The 19,820-nt window shown below is 48.0% G+C and overlaps 1 protein-coding gene across 2 annotated transcripts; it reads left to right on the forward strand.

Annotated features, from left to right (window-relative positions):
- The first annotated feature begins 1,048 nt into the window (after positions 1-1,048).
- LOC147099555 (uncharacterized) lies at positions 1,049-11,197 on the forward strand. Of its 2 annotated transcripts, XM_085969318.1 has the most exons (5): positions 1,049-1,358; positions 2,700-2,962; positions 8,556-8,636; positions 9,807-9,947; positions 11,093-11,197. In XM_085969318.1, the coding sequence occupies exons 1-5, from the start codon at positions 1,085-1,087 to the stop codon at positions 11,153-11,155; spliced, it is 822 nt and encodes a 273-aa protein (XP_085825444.1). In that variant the 5' UTR covers positions 1,049-1,084; the 3' UTR covers positions 11,156-11,197. The 2 variants fall into 2 exon arrangements, with proteins under 2 accessions (XP_085825444.1, XP_085825445.1); XM_085969319.1 differs by lacking the exon at positions 8,556-8,636 and having other exon boundaries at positions 1,050-1,358.
- The last annotated feature ends 8,623 nt before the right edge of the window (positions 11,198-19,820 follow it).

Raw genomic sequence — 19,820 nt, forward strand, 5'->3', positions numbered from 1 at the left:
TGAAACAGATTAAAAGGCCAGTTTGGAGGCTGGGAGAGAACAAAAGAGAAGTGAAGAGACATTGGCCCAGTAATTCCTGTCACAACGCGTGAGTACGGACGGGGTACTCACGCGTGTGACCGGAGGAATTGCCGGTTTTCAGCATGCACAGCGCATGCGCTGAAAACCGGCATTTCCTGTCCTCTGACCCAAGGGGTTAAGAGGCAGAACGTGCGCGACTGCACAGGCAGCGCGTGCGCAGTGACATTCCTGTTTTTTTTCAGAGTTGCCCGAGTGTAAAGGCCTCCGGTTTTTACGTGTGGAAAAACCAGACGTAAAAGTACTTTTACAGGTAAGTGGGCTTTTAGTACAATTTAGAATTTTTTTTCCCACAGGTTTATTATTTTTAAAGAATTTACAGTAAGGTAAGTTTAGTTTTAGACCCTATTTTAAAAAAAATTATTTTTTTCAAAAATTGATTAATTGTTTAAAACATTTAAAAAAACTTATTTATAGTTAATATAATCAGTGGGATGTTTTTTAAAATTTTATTTAAAGTTTAAGTAGTGTTTTGGCAGCCCATACTTTTCATGAGTTTGACAGTTCTTACTCTCAAACTCATGAATGAAGTTTCCCCTCCCCTGATTGGCTGCACAGTGCTCACCTGATCCCAGCCGGCACATCGCACTAAGTAGGCCGCTGGATCAGGTTAGCACTGCGCGCCGACATCTGAACCGGGCCAGTGACAGGAAATGCAAGCAGGCCCGGGCTTCAGATGTCAGCGCGCAGGGTGAGTGCAGATCGGGGGCTTGCACGCGCGGCAAGCTCCCGATCCTAATTTCAGGGCCATTAAAAGGTATTTAAATGAGAATTTATTTTACGTTGTTGAAATCTGGAATGCGCTGCCTGAAAGGGCGGTGGAAGCAGATTCAATAGTAACTTTCCAAAGGGAATTGGAGAAATTTGTGAAAAGGAAAAGTTTGCTGGGCTATGGGGGTGGGGAGAGGTCGGGGGGGGGTGATGGTGGGATTAATTGGAGAGCTCTTTCAAAGGGACAGCACAGGCACAATGGGCTGAATGGCCTCCTCCTTTGCTGAGTGATTCCATGTCATGGTTGTCCCACTGGCCAAATCGCCTCAGTAACAGTCGGTTCTGTGTTGGTGCAGAGGCAGTGATGGACTTACTGCAGCCGTACCTGGGCCTCGTTGCCTTCTTCTACCTGCCAACGGTAATCTTCGACGAGAAGCTCATCTACAGCATCAGCTCGGTGAACGGGATCCTCTCCTGCGGGATCAGGCAAGTCTACACCATGACAACCAAGAAGGCCGAAATCCTTCAGCGGCAGGCCCGCTTCGGGTCGGCGGCCTGCAGGTTCAAAGGTGAAATACTGACCCCTCTCCCTTGGCCCAGAGATGGGTTTTCCTCTACTTTGTTCTTTCACATTTTCACTGGAATTAATTTACTTTTCATTGGCACTGGGAGCGTCAGTCTGGATTTTTGTGCTCAAGTCTCTGGGTGTGGGGCTTGAACCCATAACCTCCAGGCTCATTTTGGCTGTAAATCATGGCGTTACATACGGGGGCGATTTTAACCCTACTCGCTCAGCAGAAACCCAGCAGGTAGGCAGTTAAAATTGCCCCCTGGCTCTTACCTGTCCGAACGATCGCGACATCTGCACTTTTAACCTGCTCTCCTAAGCAGGCGGCGAGGACAGGCGCCCGGAGCCAACAGGGGTCCTTCTTTACATGTGCGTGTTGTGGCCCGATGACATCATTGAGACCCGACTGTAATTTTAACTCAGGCCTGAGCGGGGAATCCACCTGGAGTTAAAATCGGGGTCTATATATAGAGTCGGCAGCACAGAAACAGGCCATTCGACCCAACTGGTCTATGCCGGTGTTTATGCTCCACACGAGCCTCCTCCCACCTCTCCCAAATCTGCCCACATTCCCAAGACCAAAGCACTGCCTGAAAGGGCGATGGAAGCAGATTCAATAGTAACATTTAAAAGAGAATCATAGAATCATAAAATGGTTACAGCACGGAAGAAGGCCATTCGGCCCGTCGAGCCCGTGCCGGTTCTCTGCAAGAGCGCTTCAGCTAGTCCCACTCCCCCGCCCTTTCCCCGTAGCCCTGCAAAATGTTTTCCTTCAGGTACTTATCCAATTCCCTTTTGAAAGCCACGATTGGGTCTGCCTCCACCACCCTTTCAGGCAGTGCATTCCAGATCCTAACCACTCGCTGCGTAAAAAAGTTTTTCCTCATGTCGCCTTTGGTTCTTCTGCCAATCACCTTAAATCTGTGTCCTCTGGTTCTCGACCCTTCCACCAATGGGAACAGTTTCTCTCTTCTCTACTCGGTCAAAAACCCCTCATGATTTTGAACACCTCCATCAAATCTCCTCTCAACCTTCACTGGAAACCAACCCCAGCTTCTCCAGTCTATCCACGTAACTGAAGTGGAATTGGATAAATACTTGAAGGGAAAAAAGAATTACAGGTCTATGGGCAAAGAGCAGGGAAGTGGGATTAATTGGATAGCTTTACCAAAGAGCCGGCACAGGCACGATGGGCTGAATGACCTCCTTCTGTGCTGTATCATTCTATGGTTCTATGATAAAGGATGTCCCAAAGCACATTACTCTGTTTAATGCTCCAATGTATATTATGCAAGACACTGGAATAAGGGATATATTTTATTTTTCTCTTATTTTTTAACAGATGTAAAGAGAAAATCCCAAAGGACCTTTAAGAAACTCATCGAAACCCCCACCAAAATCCCTTACTTCCTCTGTATCCTCATCTACTGGGGGCTCCTGCTGATCGCCCCAGTGCTGCCCAAGGGTTTGTACATCCCCTGGGTGCTACACTGCTCGCTGGACCAGCTAGTGGTGCTGTTCAGTTGGTGCAAGTGCTACAGGAATTTTCATCGCCGGGGCCTGCGAGACGTGGACACGTTCCAACAGACCGAGAATAAATATCTGGTGGGTAAACGCTGCTTCGCTATTCACCTCTTCTTTATTTGACGTAAAAGGCAACTAGAGAAGGAATAGCAGAGAAGAAGGGAGGGACTTAGAGAACATAAGAAATAGGAGCAGGAGTCGGCCATTTGGCCCCTTGAGCCCGCTCCGACATTCAACAAGATCATGGCTGATCTTTTACCTCAACTCCACCTTCCCGCAAGAAAGAAAGACTTGCATTTCTATAGCACCTTTCACGACCACCGGACGTCCCAAAGCGCTTTACAATCAATGAAATACTTTTATTGAAGTGTAGTCGCTGTTGTAATGTAGGAAACGCAGCAGCCAATTTGCGCACAGCAAGCTCCCACATAACAGCAATGTGATAATGACCAGATAATCTGTGTTAGTGATATTGATTGAGGGATAAATATTGGCCCCAGGACACCGGGGATAACTCCCCTGCTCTTCTTCGAAATAGTGCCATGGGATCTTTTACGTCCACCTGAGAGAGCAGACAGGGCCTCGGTTTAACATCTCATCCGAAAGACGGCACCTCCGACAGTGCAGCACTCCCTCAGTACTGCCCCTCCGACAGTGCAGCACTCCCTCAGTACTGCCCCTCCGACAGCGCGGCGCTCCCTCAGTACTGCACTGGGAATGACAGCCTAGATTTTTGTGCTCCAATCTCTGGAGTGGGAACTTGAGCCCACAACCTTCTGACTCAGAGGCGAGGGCGCTACCCACTGAAACACGGCTGAAACTCAATTAGAGCAGGAATACCAGAGGTGGGAGAGAATTAGAGAGGGGAGAGCGGAGAGAGAATCGGAGAGGGCTTGGCAGAGAGGAGGAGGGATTCAGTGAGGATAGCAGAGTGGGAATCGCAGAGAGGTAGCAGGCAGAGGCTAAAGTGGGTGCAGGACATATTCTTACCCCATATCCACACATGCCAGCAGGATTTCCTGGATAATGACCAGGAGGAGGAATCCCAAGCTGATTCCTTTTCCTTCCTTCTTCGCCTCCTCTCAGAAGCACTAAAGTCAATTCGATTGTCCGCGCCCCCAAATCCTTCCAAAATACTTCCCTGACATAACACATGGTGTGGAGATGCCGGTGTTGGACTGGGGTGGACAAATGTAAGAAGTCACACAACACCAGGTTATAGTCCAACAGTTTTATTTGAAATCACAAGCTTTCGGAGCGCTGCTCCTGCATCAGGTGAAGTGGAGAGATGTATAAAGACACAGCTTATATAGTCAGAGAATAATGCCAGATGATTACAGGTAATCTTTCTAACTGCCATTTATCACACCTCGGCAGAGAGATAATCACAGCAATCAAAGGTGTGAATGGTGTCCAAACAGGTCAGTCAGGAAAACATACAGACCCCAGCATCTGCAATTGTTTTTCATACAGACCCCAGCATCTGCAACATTTGACCCCTTGTGACCCCACCTCATTGTTCTTTGATGTAATGTTTTCCTGACTGACCTGTTTGGACACCATTCACACCTTTGATTGCTGTGATTATCTCTCTGCCGAGGTGTGATAAATGGCAGTTAGAAAGATTACCTGTAATCATCTGGCTTTATTCTCTGACTATATAAGCTGTGTCTTTATGCATCTCTCCACTTCACCTGATGAAGGAGCAGCGCTCCGAAAGCTTGTGATTTCAAATAAAACTGTTGGACTATAACCTGGTGTTGTGTGACTTCTTACATTTGACTCAACACAGACTAGGGACACCCCTCCTGTAGGTAGACTATTTTCATCGAATTACGTAGACTGTACAGCCCAGAAACTGGCCATTGGGCCTAACTGGTCTGTTCTGGTGTTTATGCTCCACACAAGTCTCTTCCCATTCCGCCTACCTCATCTCAGCCTTTCAGCATACCTTTCTATTCCCTGTTCTCTCATATGCTCATCTAGTTTCATTTTGAAAGCACCTAAGCTATTCGCCTCACTTCCCGTGGTGGCGAGTTCCACATTCTAACCACTCTGTGAGTAAAGACATTTCTCCTTATTTCCCTGTTGGAATTATTAGTAACTTCCTTGTATTTATGGCTCCTAGTTTTAGATTCTCCCACAAGGGGAAACATTCTCTCCACATCTACCCTGTCCAACCCGTTCAAAATTTTAAAGACCTCTATCAGGTCTCCTCTCGGACTTCCCTTTTCTAAAGAAAAAAGCCCGCACCTTTTCAATCTTTCCCAATAGCTGTAATCTCTCAGTTTTGGTACCGACCCTGTAGAGGAAACTCTTTATTATCCGGCACCAACGGGACCGGCGTGGTGCCGGTTTATCAAAAAGTCCGGATTACAGAGAGGTATAGTTTAAAAGGTACGAGAGCCCCGTACACAGCAACAAATCCAGGCTTCCCTGTTGCTTAGCAACATGTGCAGGAACTCCGGCCACAGACCAAGCGTCCCTGTTGCTTAGCAACAAGTGCACGAACCCCAGTTACACAGCCACAGATCCAGGAACGGCCACTAATATGAAGTAAAACTTACCTGAACCTACGCCTGAATTTTGCCGGTTAACAGAGAGTTTCCTGCAAATCTTTATTTTGCACTTTCTCCATGTCCTTTTTATAGTATGGAGACCAGAACTATGCCCAGCACTGCCTGACCAGGGTCCTATACAAGTTGAACATAACTTCACTGCTTTTGAATTCTAGAAATAAATCCCAGTGTTTTGTTGGCATTTTTAATTGCTGGTCACCAAAATTCCCCTGTACATGCAGAAAAATTGATTGGGACCGTACCACCCTCGCCTCTGAGTCAGAAGGTTGTGGGTTCGAGTCCCACTCCAGAGATTGGAGCACAAAAATCCAGGCTTGCAGTGCTGAGGGAGTGCTGCACTGTTGGAGGTGCCGTCTTTCGGAGGAGACATTAAACCGAGGCCTCTCAGGAGGATGTAAAAGATCCCGCGGCCACTATTTCGAAGAAGAGCAGGGGAGTTCTCCCCGGTGTCCTGGGCCAATATTTACCCCTCAACAACATCACTAATAAACAGATTGTCTGGCCATTATCACATTGCTGTTTGCGGGAGCTTGCTGTGCGCAAATTCCTACATTACAACAGTGACTGCGCTTCAAAAACGATTCATTGGCTGTGAAGCACTTTGGGACGTCCTGAGGTTGTGAAAGGCGCTATAGAAATGCAAGTCTTTCTTTCAAGTTCCATATTTGTAGATTTGAGTTGGGTAGGTTAGGGAGGACCTGGGGACATGCCTTACATAAGCAGAACCTGGTTAAATGTCAGGAGGCTTTTGTCTCTTTGCAGAGGGTCATCGACCTGTGGAACAAGTTGCTGAATTCACTACAAGTGATCAAGCTATCATTACGAAGCCCTGAAATGCCAAGAGAGGATCATAAAGAAGAGTCCCCTCAGTCAACTAGTGCTGGGACTCAGTGAAGTAACTACTAACACTACTAATAATAACCAGCCCCAGGACAGCGACATCGTAGCACAGAGAATTCGACCCAACACAATTGTCACTAAACAAAAGGAAAAATATCTGACATATTGGACAGAAACAACAAAAACCCAAAACAAACTCGATTGCTACTTGGCCCTAAACAGACAATACAACATGGCTGAATACCTGACCACGGTAAAAGATAGCAAATTGAGAAAAACCTTGACTATGTACAGACTTAGTGAGCATAGCCTGGCCATCGAAAAAGGCAGACACAGACAGACCTGGCTGCCAAGAGAGGACAGGATATGCTCTCACTGCAGTCAGGGAGTGGTGGAGACAGAGATGCACTTCCTTACAGCTTGTGGAAAATATCAGGGCATAAGGGGGAATTTCTACCCAAAATTCATAAAAATATGCCCTGAATTCAAAAATTTGAAAGACGACCAAAAACTCCCATACCTATTAGGGGAACAGAGAAATTGCGTAACTTTAGCGGCAAACTACGTTACAGCTTGCCATAAACAGAGGGACAACCATTAAATCTAAGAAAAGAGTATATACAAATTATATGAATGTATATTTATACTCAGGGATATATCTGTTTATACACTGTATGGATAGATCTGCGTTTATGTGTTCAACCATAAATGTTTTCTTCGGTGCTTTGGCAACATAAGATGTACCTTGTCATGCCAATAAAGCAATTTGAATTGAATTGAGAGGGACAAGTTCCTAGTCATAAATAAAAATAGTAAAAGCTGGAAACAGGTTCAGGCAGCAACTGTGGAGACAGACACAGAGTAAACGTTTCAGATCAATGACCTTTCATTAAAACTATTAACAGTTTATAAGCAAGCTTAGAGGAGCCAGGGAAAAGGGTGGGGGGGGGGGGAGGAAAGAACAAAAGGGAAGGTCTGTGATAGGGTGGAAAGACAGACTTGCATTTATAAAGCGCCTTTCACAACCACCAGACGTCTCAAAGCACTTTACAGCCAATGAAGTACTTTTTGAAGTGTAGTCACTGTTGTAATGTGGGAAACGCAGCAGCCAATTGGCGCACAGCAAGCTCCCACAAACAGCAATGTGATAATGACCAGATAATCTGTTTTAGTGATGTTGGTTGAGGGACACCGCGGAGAACTCCCCTTCGAAATAGTGGCCATGGGATTTTTTACATCCACCTGAGAGAGCAGACGGGGCCTCGGTTTAAGGTCTCATCTAGAAAGACGGCACCTCTGACAGTGCAGCACTCCCTCAGCACTGCACTGGGAGTCTCAGCCTAAATTTTTGTGCTCAAGTTTTGCCCTAGAGTGGGGACTCGAACCCACAACCTTCTGACTCAGAGGCAAGGGTGCTACCCACTGAGCCACAGCTGGAGGGCAGCAGGAGTGATTAAATGACAAAAGGAATGATGGTGCAAGGCAATGGGAAAATATAGATGGGTCTGGAGCGGTAAATGGTTACAGCAGAGCCACCACCAGCTCCTGCTATCCAAGAAAATGGGAGCAGTGGTTATGATCTGAAGCTGTTGAACTCAGTGTTGAGTCCGGAAGGCTGTAAAGTGCCTAATAGAAAGATGAGGTGCTGCTCCTCGAGCTTGAGTTGAGCTTCATTGGAACAGTCTAGGAGGCCGAGGATGGAGAATTAAGGTGGCAAGCGACCTGAAGCTCGGGGTCACGCTTGCAGACTGAACGGTGGTGCTCAGCAAAGCGGTCGCCCAATCTATGCTTGCTCTCCCCAATGTAGAGACTGAGTCCGCATTGTGAGCAGCAAATACAGTATACGAAATTGGAAGAAGTACAAGTAAATCGCTGTTTCACCTGATTGTGCAAAGTCCAAAACTCTATCGATCTCTGTCTTGAATATACTCAATGACTGAGCCTCCACAGCCCTCTGGGGCAGAGAATTCCAAAGATTCACCGCCCTCTGAGTGAAGAAATGTCTCCTCATCTCAGTGCTAATTGGCCGACCCCTTACCCTGAGACTGTGACCCCTGGTTCTAGGCTCTCCAGCCAGGGGGAAACAACCTCACAGCATGTTGGCACGATCTACGCGGTTAGCGTTACTCTGGTCAGCGCCTTGAACCACTAAGATGTCAAGGGAGCAGTCCTAGGGGGCGGGTTGTCTCGAATTTTGTGATTGGGGTTGCAGGCCTGCGCTCGGTCCCCTGATTTCTGCCTTGCTGTACTTCCAGTTGGTTGAAGACTTTGAGTGGAAGCAGCAGCTCGAGCTCGACTGCCTCAACATTAAGCAGATGACGGAGATGGAAATGATGGTATGCAACACGGGGGCAGCTGAACGCGAGTGCCAGCTCCTGTACCCCAAACCCGGGCAAGTTCCAGGTGCTGGCACACCACAAGCCGCCCAGAGAAGGGAGCTGAATTGGGGGTCAATTTGTTCATTATTATTCATCCTTGGGATATGGGCTTAGCTTGCATTTATTGGCCATCCCTAGTTGCCGCCTTGAGAAGACGTTCCGAGGTGGTCAAAGACGCTCATCCATGCCTTTGTTACCTCTAGACTTGACTATTCCAACACACTCCTGGCTGGCCTCCCACATTCTACCCTACCTAAACTTGAGGTGATCCAAAACTCAGCTGCCCGTGTCCTAACTCGCACCAAGTCCCGTTCGCCCATCATCACCCCTGTGCACGCTGACCTACATTGGCTCCTGGTTCAGCGACGCCTCGATTTTAAAATTCTCATCCTCGTTTTCAAATCCCTCCGCGGCCTCGCCCCCTCCCTATCTCTGTAATCTCCTCCAGCCCCACAACCGCCCCCGAGATATCCGCGCTCCTCTAATTCTGCCCTCTTGAGCATCCCCGATTTTAATCGCTCCACCATTGGCGGCCGTGCCTTCTGATGCCTGGGCCCTTAGCTCTGGAATTCCCTCCCTAAACCTCTCCGCCTCTCTTTCCTCCTTTTAAGACGTTCCTTCAAACCTACCTCTTTGACCAAGCTTTTGGTCACCTGCCCTAATATCCAAACAGATGTAATGTAGGAAACGCAGCAGCCAATTTGCGCACAGCAAGATGCCACAAACAGCACTGTGATAATGGCCAGCCCATCTGCTTCAGTGATGTTGATTGAGGGATAAATATTGGGCCCAGGACACCGGGGAGAACGCCCCCTACTCTTCTTCGAAATAGTGGCCATGGGATCTGTTATGTACACCTGAGAGAGCAGACGGGTCCTCGGTTTAACGTCTCATCCGAAAGACGGCACCTCCGACAGTGCGGCGCTCCCTCAGCACTGTGCTGCAAATCATGTTGATGCCGCAGTGTTGCATGCGTGCTTGGTGTGCCGTGGTGTGAAGCATCTTGGGAAAGCTTAACGACATTAAAGGCGCGATAGAAATGCAAGTTTTATGTTGTGTAGGAATGCAAATCCGTTCTTTTTGTGACCTGTCTGCTTCGTCTTCCGCTTGCCTCGCTTTGGTCGCCAGCTGTACAGCATCGAGTCTCCTCACGTCGTGCACAGCTACACAGGGATCGAGGAAGGCGCCGAGCGCTTAATCAGGGTCCGCAAGGCAGCTATCCTCCAGGAGCTGAGGGACAAGCTGGCCAAACAGATGGCCAAGATACAGGCAAGCACCCGCTGGGTCTCCACAAACACACTCACTACCCAAAGCCTTTTGCAGAAAAAAAAGAAAATGCATCCTAATTGTTGCATTAAAGTATTTTGCCTGCTCTCCAAACAGTATGAGAGGAGTGGGGGGGGGGGTGGAGTGGGGGGGAGGGTTCCCCCGCTTCACAGGAACGGGGGGGAGGCCATTCAGCCCCTCGAGCCTGTTCCGCCATTCAATCAGATCACGGCTGATCTGCACCTCGACAATTTGTGCACAAACATTGGCCAGGACAACAGGAGAACTCCCCTAATAAAAACAGAAAATGCTGGAGATACTCAGCAGGCCGGGCAGCATCTGTGAAGAGAGAAACAGAGTTAACGTTTCAGGTCGATGACCTTTCGTCAGAACTCCCCTGCTCGTCTTCAAATCGTGCCCTGGGATCCTTTTTATATCTTTCACGACCTCAGGACGTCCCAAAGCCCGTTACAGCCAACGAAGTACATTTTGAAGCGCGGTCGCTGTTGTAATGTGGGAAACGCGGCAGCCAATTTGCGCACAGCAAGATCCCACAAACAGCACTGTGATAATGGCCAGCCCATCTGCTTCAGTGATGTTGATTGAGGGATAAATATTGGGCCCAGGACACCGGGGAGAACTCCCCCCCTGCTCTTCTTCCAAATAGTGGCCGTAGGATCTGTTACGTCCACCTGAGAGGGCAGACGGGTCCTCGGTTTAACGTCTCATCCGAAAGACGGCACCTCCGACAGCGCGGCGCTCCCTCAGCACGGTGCTGCAAATCATGTTGATGCTGCAGTGTTGCATGCGTGCATGCAGACTGCGAGTACGGCCGATACAAAGACAGTCAGCCTAGATTTTGTGCTCAAGTCTCTGAAGTGGGGACTGTGAACTCACAACTTTGTGACTCGGAGGCGAGAGTGCTACCCACTGAACCACAGCTGACAAGATCCACATCCTGACAAAGAATTTAAAAAGCAAAGAAGAAATGGCAAATGTCATTTCTTTCTTTGTCCCCCCCTGCCCCACTCCTCACTGCGTAGGCATCTGCACCTATTTGCGGCACTTAACAGAATAAGGTAAAACTAACCATTCTGGGCTGATGTGGGCCAAGTGATTTTTAACCCCTGGATCTGTTTCTGTTGCAGGGACTCACAAAACAATGTGCGCAAGTTGTAGGACAGAATCAGCCTTCGCCATTCAAACCTTAGCAGATACTGAAACTGTTAATAAAAGAATGGATTATCTTGAAATGCTTGTAATTGCCTCCCTCCATCTTCTCTCCCTCCCTCCCACTCCCCTCCCTCCTGCTCCCCCTTCCTCCTCCTCCCTCTCTCCCCCCTCTTTCCCCCTCTCTCCCCTCCCTCCCTTGCCCCCTCCCTCCTGCTCCCCCTCCTGCCTCCCCCTCCCCCTGCCTCCCCCTCCCCCTCCCTCTCCCCCTCCCTCCCTCTCCCCCTAAAAATAGGGGCCATAAGTATAAGATAGTCACTAATAAATCCAATAAGAAATTCAGGAGAAACTTCTTTACCCAGAGAGGGGCTAGAATGTGGAACTCGCTACCACAGGGAGAGGTTGAGGCAAATAGCACAGGTGCATTTAAGAGGAAGCTGGATAAACACACGAGGGAGAAAGGAGTTTGCACATTCTCCCCGTGTTTGCGTGGGTTTCCTCCGGGTGCTCCGGTTTCCTCCCACAGTCCAAAGATGTGCGGATTAGGATGATTGGCTATGATAAATTGACCCTTAGTGTTAGGGGGATTAAATACGTGGGGTTACGGGGATAGGGTGGGATATGTGTTGGTGTAGGGGTTACGGGGATCAGGTGGGATATGTGTCGGTGCAGGCTCGATGGGCCGAAATGGCCTCTATCTGCACTGTGGGGTTTCTGTGATTCTGTGAATAGAAGGATATGTTGAGATGAAGAGGGGTGGGAGGAGGCTTGTGTGGCGCATAAACACCGGCACGGACCAGATGGGCCGAATGGCCTGTTTCTGTGCTGTGAATACTTTGCAATACAACAGGTTTGGTTCCCTACAGTCACACTCTTTGTATTTATTAAAGTACAGTATGAATTACGCTACACATTAATTGCTTTCCTTTTAGTGAGTGTTGACAGGTTAGTAAAATGCACTCCAAGTATTGGATGACGTGCGCGATTAAGGTTAGATGCCACTCACGGCTGACTGTGGATTATTTATTTTACAAATGTACCAAATGCTGCAATATCACATGAGCAGAATATTACCTTACACCCTGACGTAAGAAAACTACTAGGCACTTGGTCTAAGCGTTAAACAAAGCTTTAATCAACTGTTTTACAACATGGAGGTCTGGTTGTGTCCTTCACTAGTTCCTGTTAAGAATGTCCTGCGCAAGCTGGGCCCGTGCCCGAGTATTTATACTCTCCCTGGACAGCGCCACCCGCAGGCCGCTCAGTATCATTTCATAAGTCTTTCTTTCATGAATGACTAATTCATGTCACACCCTGTAAAGTTGCCAAGATTGGTTGGACGTATTCCAGGAGGTCTCCCGCCATTGGTCGCCCGACATGTCCATACTTGTGGCACCCCGCCTTCCTACAACGATTGGAAAGTGAACAGACTCTTACTAGACTGTGTGATTCTTGACTGTCAGTCAAGCAGCCTTTACCTCGCCCCCCCAACCGTCTCCAATATTTAATAATGGAGAAATGTTAGTGCGCAATGAAAATGGAAAAAAAAATATGCACCTTTTTAATGCCCTATGATTTTCCTCCCGGGTTTCTTGCAGCGGAGATGAACTTTTAATTCTCGGAGAGTTGGCCGCACCAGATCCCTGATGGGTTAGTGTGTAAGCCATACAGAGCCGAATAGTCCCAGCTTTCATCCTCTGCTGAGTTAGTCACTCTGTACCCTGGGTTAGGAAAGGCAGAATTAGCCAGGTTTCTGTCCGATGACTGATGTTGGGACAACAACAACATCTTGCATTTATCTAAAGAAAGACTCGCATTTCTACAGCACCCTTCACGGCCACCGGACGTCTCAAAGCGCTTCATAGCCAATGAAGTACTTTTTGAAGTGGAGTCGCCGCTGTAATGCGAGAAACACGGCAGCCAATGTGGGCACAGCAAGCTCCCACAAACAGCAATGTGATGACGGCCAGCTCACCTGTTTTTGTTATGTTGGTTGAGGGATAAATACAGGAAACTTTGGTTTATCCGGAGGTTAACTGTCCGGAATGCTCGAGCCACCGGCAAAAATCAGGAGCCGTTTCGTTAGGTTTTTTTTCTTTTCGTTGCTTTTTTTTCACCAGTCAGGCTCTGCAAGGTCTCGCTGAAGCTGTTGCTAAGCTACAGAGACACTTGCAAGGTACGGCCGACTGGTTAGAAGCTGTTGCTAAGCAACAGGGTTTGTTGCCAGATACGGAGCTCAAAATCTCCGTATGTTTCAACATTAGCGCTGGTTTGTCCGGCAGTTTTGATGGGACGGCAACAGCTCGGTCCCGTCGGTGCCGGATATCACAAAGTTTCCTGTATTGGCCCCAGGAGCATCCCCAGATGGTGCCTTTAACGTAGTAAAATGTTCCAAGGTGCTTCACAGGAGAACAGGATTGACAGGGCAGATGCTGAGAGGTTGTTTCCCCTGGCTGGAGAGTCCAGAACTGCGGTCACAGTCTCAGGATAAGGGGTCGGCCATTTAAGACTGAGATGAGGAGGAATTTCTTCACTCAGAGGGGGGTGAATCTTTGGAATTCTCTACCCCAGAGGGCTGTGGAGGCTCAGTCATTGAGTATATTCAAGGCCGAGATCGATAGATTTTTGGACTCTAGGGGAATCGAGGGATATGGAGATCGGGTGGGAAAGTGGAGTTGAGGTAGAAGATCAGCCATGATCTTATTGAATGGCGGAGCAGGCGCAAGGGGCCGAATGGCCTACTCCTGCTCACTTCCATTTCTCTACCATTTTGGCAGACCCTTACAAATTTATTTTCCCCCCCCCCAGAAATATTTCTGTCCTAATAACTCCTTAGTGTCAGCCATGGCTCAGTTGCTAGCCGTGTTGTTTCCTGGTCAGAAGGTTGTGGGTTCACGACCCACAACAGTACATGGGTCTAGAGGTGCTGTAAATGGCAACAGCAGAACAGTCTTTAGTTGTCCCCTTTGCCTTGCACCATCATTCCTTTTGTCATTTAATCACCCTATTACAGACCTTCCCTCTTGTTCTTTCCTCGCCTCCCCCCATTCCCCCGACTTTCCCTGCCTCTGGAATTAGTTTTGAAGTGTCATCGCTGTAGGAAAATGCAGCACCATGAGACAGATGACCACCTGTTTTTGGTGGTGCAACAAATTTTGGCCAGGACACCTGAACCACTCACTGGCTCGTCTTCGGATAATGCCACAGGGTCTTGAATCTCCACCTGAACAGGCAGGTGGGGGCTCAGTTTAACGTGTCATCCAAAAAACGGCACCTCCAGCAAGGCAGCACTCCCTCAGGACAGTGGAGTGACGCTCGAACCCACCAATGTTTGGCTTTGAACCGAGAGTGAAGGTTCATGCCCAGTGTTGTGAGGCTAGTGCAAAAGCAAATATGGTATTAGGATGTTATGCCATCACAATTAAATATAAAAGAAAAAATACCCTTCTGTCTCTGTATAAGCCCATGGCTGAGCTTCATCGAGAATGCAGTGTCCAGTTTTGGTCTTCTTACACGGTGGGTGATGTAGAGGCCCTGGAAAAGGTTCAGAGGAGGGTTACTAGACTGGTACCTAGCTTAACATAAGAATATAAGAAATAGGAAGAGGAGTCGGCCATACGGCCCCTCGAGCCTGCTCCGCCATTCAATGCGGTCATGGCTGATCATCCAAATTCAGTACCCTGTCCCTGCCTTCTCCCCATATCCCTTGATCGCTTTAGCCTTAAGAAATATATCTAACTCCTTCTTGAATATATTTAATGAATTGGCCTCAACTGCCTTCTGTGGTAGTGAATTCCACAGGTTCACCACTCTCTGGGTGAAGAAATTCCTCCTCATCCCTGTCGTAAATGGCTTACCCCTTATCCTTAGACTGTGGCCCCTGGTTCTGCACTCCCCCGCCATCGGGAACATCCTTCCTGCATCTAGTCTGTCTAGTCCTGTTAGAATTTTATAAGTTTCAATGAGATCCCCTCTCATTCTTCTAAACTCCAGCGAGTATAAGCCTAATCGACCCAATCTCTCCTCATACGTCATTCCTGCCATCCCAGGTATCAGTCTGGTGAATCTTCGCTGCACTCCCTCCATGGCAAGAACATCCTAATGCAAAGAGCCTTCAATTACCACAATGGGCTTAGCGAGCTGGGGCTTTATATTGCAGCTAAACGTAGACATTATGGAGATTTGATGAACGGATTATACTTGGTCTATGGGGATGGGCTATTTGAACTAGATGGACGAGCGAGGACCACGGAACATAAGCATAACTTACGCAAGCACCGAGCTAGGTTAGATGTTTGGTGGCACTTCATATTTCAGAATCGCCAACCTCCGGGAACAAGTTGGTGGCACGTGCAGAGAGCATGGATTTGTAGCACGCATTCAAAAGGGAGCTGGATAAGAACATAAGAACAGGAGTTGGCCATACGGCACCTCGATCCTGCTCCGCCATTCAATGCGATCATGGCTGATCATCGACCTCAACTCCACTTTCCCGCCCGGTCTCCATATACCTTGATTCCCCTAGAGTGCAAAAATCTATCATAGAAACATAGAAACATAGAAGATAGGAGCAGGAGTAGGTCATTCAGTCCCTTGAGCCTGCTCCGCCATTCAACGAGATCATGGCTGATCATCCAAACTCAGTACCCTGTCCCTGCCTTCTCCCCATATCCCTTGATCCCTTTAGCCTTCAGAAACATATCTAACTCCTTCTTGAATATATTTAATTAATTGGCCTCAACTGCCTTCTGTGGTAGAGAATTCCACAGGTTCACCACTCTCTGGGTGAAGAAATTTCTCTTCATCTCTGTCCTAAATGGTTTACCCCTTATCTTTAGACTGTGACCCCTGGTTCTGGACTCCCCCACCATCGGGAACATCCTTCCTCCATCTAGTCTGTCTAGTCCTGTTAGAATTTTATAAGTTTCAATGAGATCCCCTCTCATTCTTCTAAACTCTAGCGAGTATAAGCCCAATCGACCCAATGTCTCCTCATACGTCATTCCTGCCATCCCAGGTATCAGTCTGGTGAATCTTCGCTATCGATCTCAGCCTTGAATATACTCAAAGACTCAGCATCCACTGCCCTCTGGGGCAGAGGATTCCAAAGATTCACCACCCTCTGAGTGAAGAAATTCCTCCTCATCTCAGTCTTAAAGGGCCGACCCCTTACCCTGAGACTATGCCCCCTAGTTCTAGACTCCCCAGCCAGGGGAAACAACCTCTCGGCATCTACCCTGTCAATCCCCTTCAGAATCTTGTATGTTTCAATGAGATCACCTCTCATTCTTCTAAACTCCAGAGAGTATCGGCCCAATGGACTCAATCTCTCATCATAGGCCAGTCCTCTCATCCCAGGAATCAATCTAGTTGCACCACCTCCAAGGCAAGTATATCCTTCCTCCAAGGCAAGTATAAGTTCCTGAGTGTGGCCAACATAACCTCACATAGAAGGTAGGGGTATCATGGGATGTGTCTCCCAGTCACCATAATCTCCTGGAAGTTGTTTGATTGCCTTCAGGAGCGGAGTGGAATTTCACCGTTTTTTAATCTTAAATTGGCTTAAGGCTTTTTTTTTTTTTAAATCAGCTCCCTGGGAGATTGCATGCCTGCCGGGGCACGCTTGGTGTGCAGAGGTTACATCAAAGCCATATAGGACAGGCTCGATGCACCAATTGGTCTTCACCTGTCCTTTTTGGATTCTCCTATGTACCAGCTGAGCCAAGCTTATGCTTGCCTCCATCAATACAGTTACGGTACTTTAAGGCAATTCAGGGTATGTGATGCCAAACTGAAAATGGTGGAAATGCTCAACAGGTCAGGTTGGGTTGCCAACTCTGATTGGACCTATTCCTGGAGCTTTTATCACATGATCCCCCCACCGAACCCCCCTCCCCCCCCGTCCCCACTCTCCCACCTGACATCTCCATTCTCATGACGCTCTGCCTTCCCACGGCCAACTGGAAAGCGAACAGACTCTTCATTACCCAATTGGAGCTTCTTGACTGTTAAACAGACTTCTTTCCCATCTCCAGTGTCAGCTGTGGCTCAGTTGGTAGCACCCTCACCACTGAGTCAGAAGGTTGTGGGTATCAACTCCCACTCCAGAGACTTAAGCACAAAAATCTAGGCCGACACTCCCAGTGCAGTACTGAGGGAGTGCTGCACTGTCGGAGGTGCAGTCTTTTGGATGAGATGAACTGTTCTCTCGGGTGGAGATAACAGATTCAATGGCCACTATTTCGAAGAAGAGCAGGGGGGATATCCCTGACGTCCTGGGGCCAATATTTAATCCCTCAAATCAACAGATGATCTGGTCATTATCACACTGCTGTTTGTGGGAACTTGCAAACTGGTGTTTCCTACATTACAACAGTACAAAACTACACTGCAAAAAAAGTAATCCACTAGCTGTAAAGCTGGTGGTTGTGAAAAACACTGTAAAAAATGCAAGTCTTTCTATTTTGCAGTTTTGTGCCTTGAAGCAAGGGTGTGGCCCACATGAGCACCTCCGACAATGCAACATACCCTTGGTATTCCGGTGTTGGCTAAGTCTCTGGAGTGGGGACTGGAGTCGAACCCACAACCTTCTAGAGGTTAGGGTGCAAAGCCACTCTGAGCACCTTCTACAGAGCAGCACTCCCTCGGTACTGCACTGGGAGTTAGGTGCTCGGCTGAGTCTCTGGAGTGGGGACTCGAACCCACAACCTTCCAGATGTAAGGGCGTGACCTATTGAGTGACAACGGCACCTCTGACAGTGCAGCACTCCCTCGGTACTGCACTGGGAGCTTGATGCTACCTGGGATGGAAGGAATGACGTATGAGGAGAGATTGGGTCGATTAGGCTTATACTCGCTGGATTTAGAAGAATGAGAGGAGATCTCATTGAAACTCATAAAATTCTAACAGGACTAGATGCAGGAAGGATGTTCCCGATGGTGGGGGAGTCCAGAACCAGGGGTCACAGTCTAAGGATAAGGGGTAGAAACATAGAAACATAGAAGATAGGAGCAGGATTAGGCCATTCGGCCCTTCGAGCCTGCTCCGCCATTCAATGAGATCATGGCTGATCATCCAAACTCAGTACCCTGTCCCTGCCTTCTCCCCATATCCCTTGATCCCTTTAGCCTTAAGAAATATATCTAACTCTTTCTTGAATATACTTAATGAACTGGCCTCCACCGCCCTCTGTGGCAGAGAATTCCACAGGTTCACCACTCTCTGGGTGAAGAAATTCCTCCTCATTTCAGTCCTAAATGGCTCACCCCTTATCCTTAGACTATGACCCCTGGTTCTGGACTCCCCGGCCATCAGAAACATCCTTCCTGCATCTAGTCTGTCCAGGCCTGACAGAATTTTATAGGTTTCGATGAGATCCCCTCTCAATCTTCTAAACTCCAGTGAGTATAAGCCCAATCGACACAATCTCTCCTCATACGTCATTCCTGCCATCCCAGGTATCAGCCTGGTGAATCTTCGCTGCACTCCTTCCATGGCAAGAACGTCCTTCCTCAGGTAAGGCGACCAAAACTGCACACAATACTCAAGGTGTGGTCTCACCAAGGCCCTGTACAACTGCAGCAAGACATCCTTGTTCTTGTACTCGAACCCTCTTGCTACGAAGGCCAACATACCATTTGCCTTCTTAACCGCCTGCTGCACCTGCATGCTTACCTTCAGCGACTGGTGCACAAGAACACCCAGGTCTCTTTGCACTTCCCCTTCTCCCAATCTATTGCCATTCAAATAATAATCTGCCTTCCTGTTTTTGCCACCAAAGTGGATAACCTCACATTTATCCACATTATAGTGCATTTGCCATGTTTCTGCCCAATCACCCAACCTGTCCAAATCGTACTGGAGTTTCACGACATCCTCCTCACAGCATACCCTCCCACGCAGCTTTGTGTCGTCTGCAAATTTGGAGATATTACATCCAATTCCCTCGTCCAGATCATTAATATATATTGTGAACAGCTGGGGTCCTAGGACCGATCCTTGCGGTACCCCACTAGTCACTGCCTGCCACTTGGAAAACGACCCGTTTATTCCAACTCTTTGCTTTCTGTCCGCCAACCAGTTCTCTATCCAAGTCAATACCTTGCCCCCAACCCCATGTGCCTTAATTTTGCACGCTAATCTCTTATGCGGGACCTTATCGAAAACCTTCTGAAAGTCCAAATACACCACATCCACTGGTTCTCCCTTATCTATTTTACCAGTTACATCCTCAAAAAATTCCAGTAGATTAGTCAAGCATGATTTACCTTTTGTAAATCCATGTTGACTTTGTCCGATCCAGTCACTGCTTTCCAAGTGCTCTGCTATTACATCTTTTATAATGGACTCTAGCATTTTCCCCACTACCGATGTCAAGCTTACCGGTCTATAATTCCCCGCCTTTTCTCTACCACCTTTTTTGAATAGTGGGGTAACATTAGCTAAGCCATTTAAGACAGAGATGAGGAGGAATTTCTTCACCCAGGGAGTGGTGAACCTGTGGAATTCTCTACCACAGAAGGCAGCTGAGGCCAATTCATTAAATATATTCAAGAAGGAGTTAGATATATTTCTTAAAGCTAAAGGGATATGGGGAGAAAGCAGGGACAGGGTACTGAATTTGGATGATCAGCCATGATCTCATTAAATGGCGGAGCAGGCTCGAGGGGCCGAATGGCCTATTTCTGCTCCTATTTTCTATGTTT

Source organism: Somniosus microcephalus, chromosome 28, assembly GCF_052327205.1.
Source record: "Somniosus microcephalus isolate GS21.2 chromosome 28, FLI_Smic_1.0, whole genome shotgun sequence".
Lineage (NCBI taxonomy): Eukaryota > Metazoa > Chordata > Chondrichthyes > Squaliformes > Somniosidae > Somniosus > Somniosus microcephalus.

Excerpts from the sequence above, each read along its gene's own strand:
- LOC147099555 (XM_085969318.1), top strand. The coding sequence starts at position 1,085 with ATGTCATGGTTGTCCCACTGGCCAAATCGCCTCAGTAACAGTCGGTTC. Across the intron at positions 8,637-9,806 it reads TGACGGAGATGGAAATGATG|CTGTACAGCATCGAGTCTCC; the intron begins GTATGCAACACG and ends TTTGGTCGCCAG. Across the intron at positions 9,948-11,092 it reads AACAGATGGCCAAGATACAG|GGACTCACAAAACAATGTGC; the intron begins GCAAGCACCCGC and ends TTTCTGTTGCAG.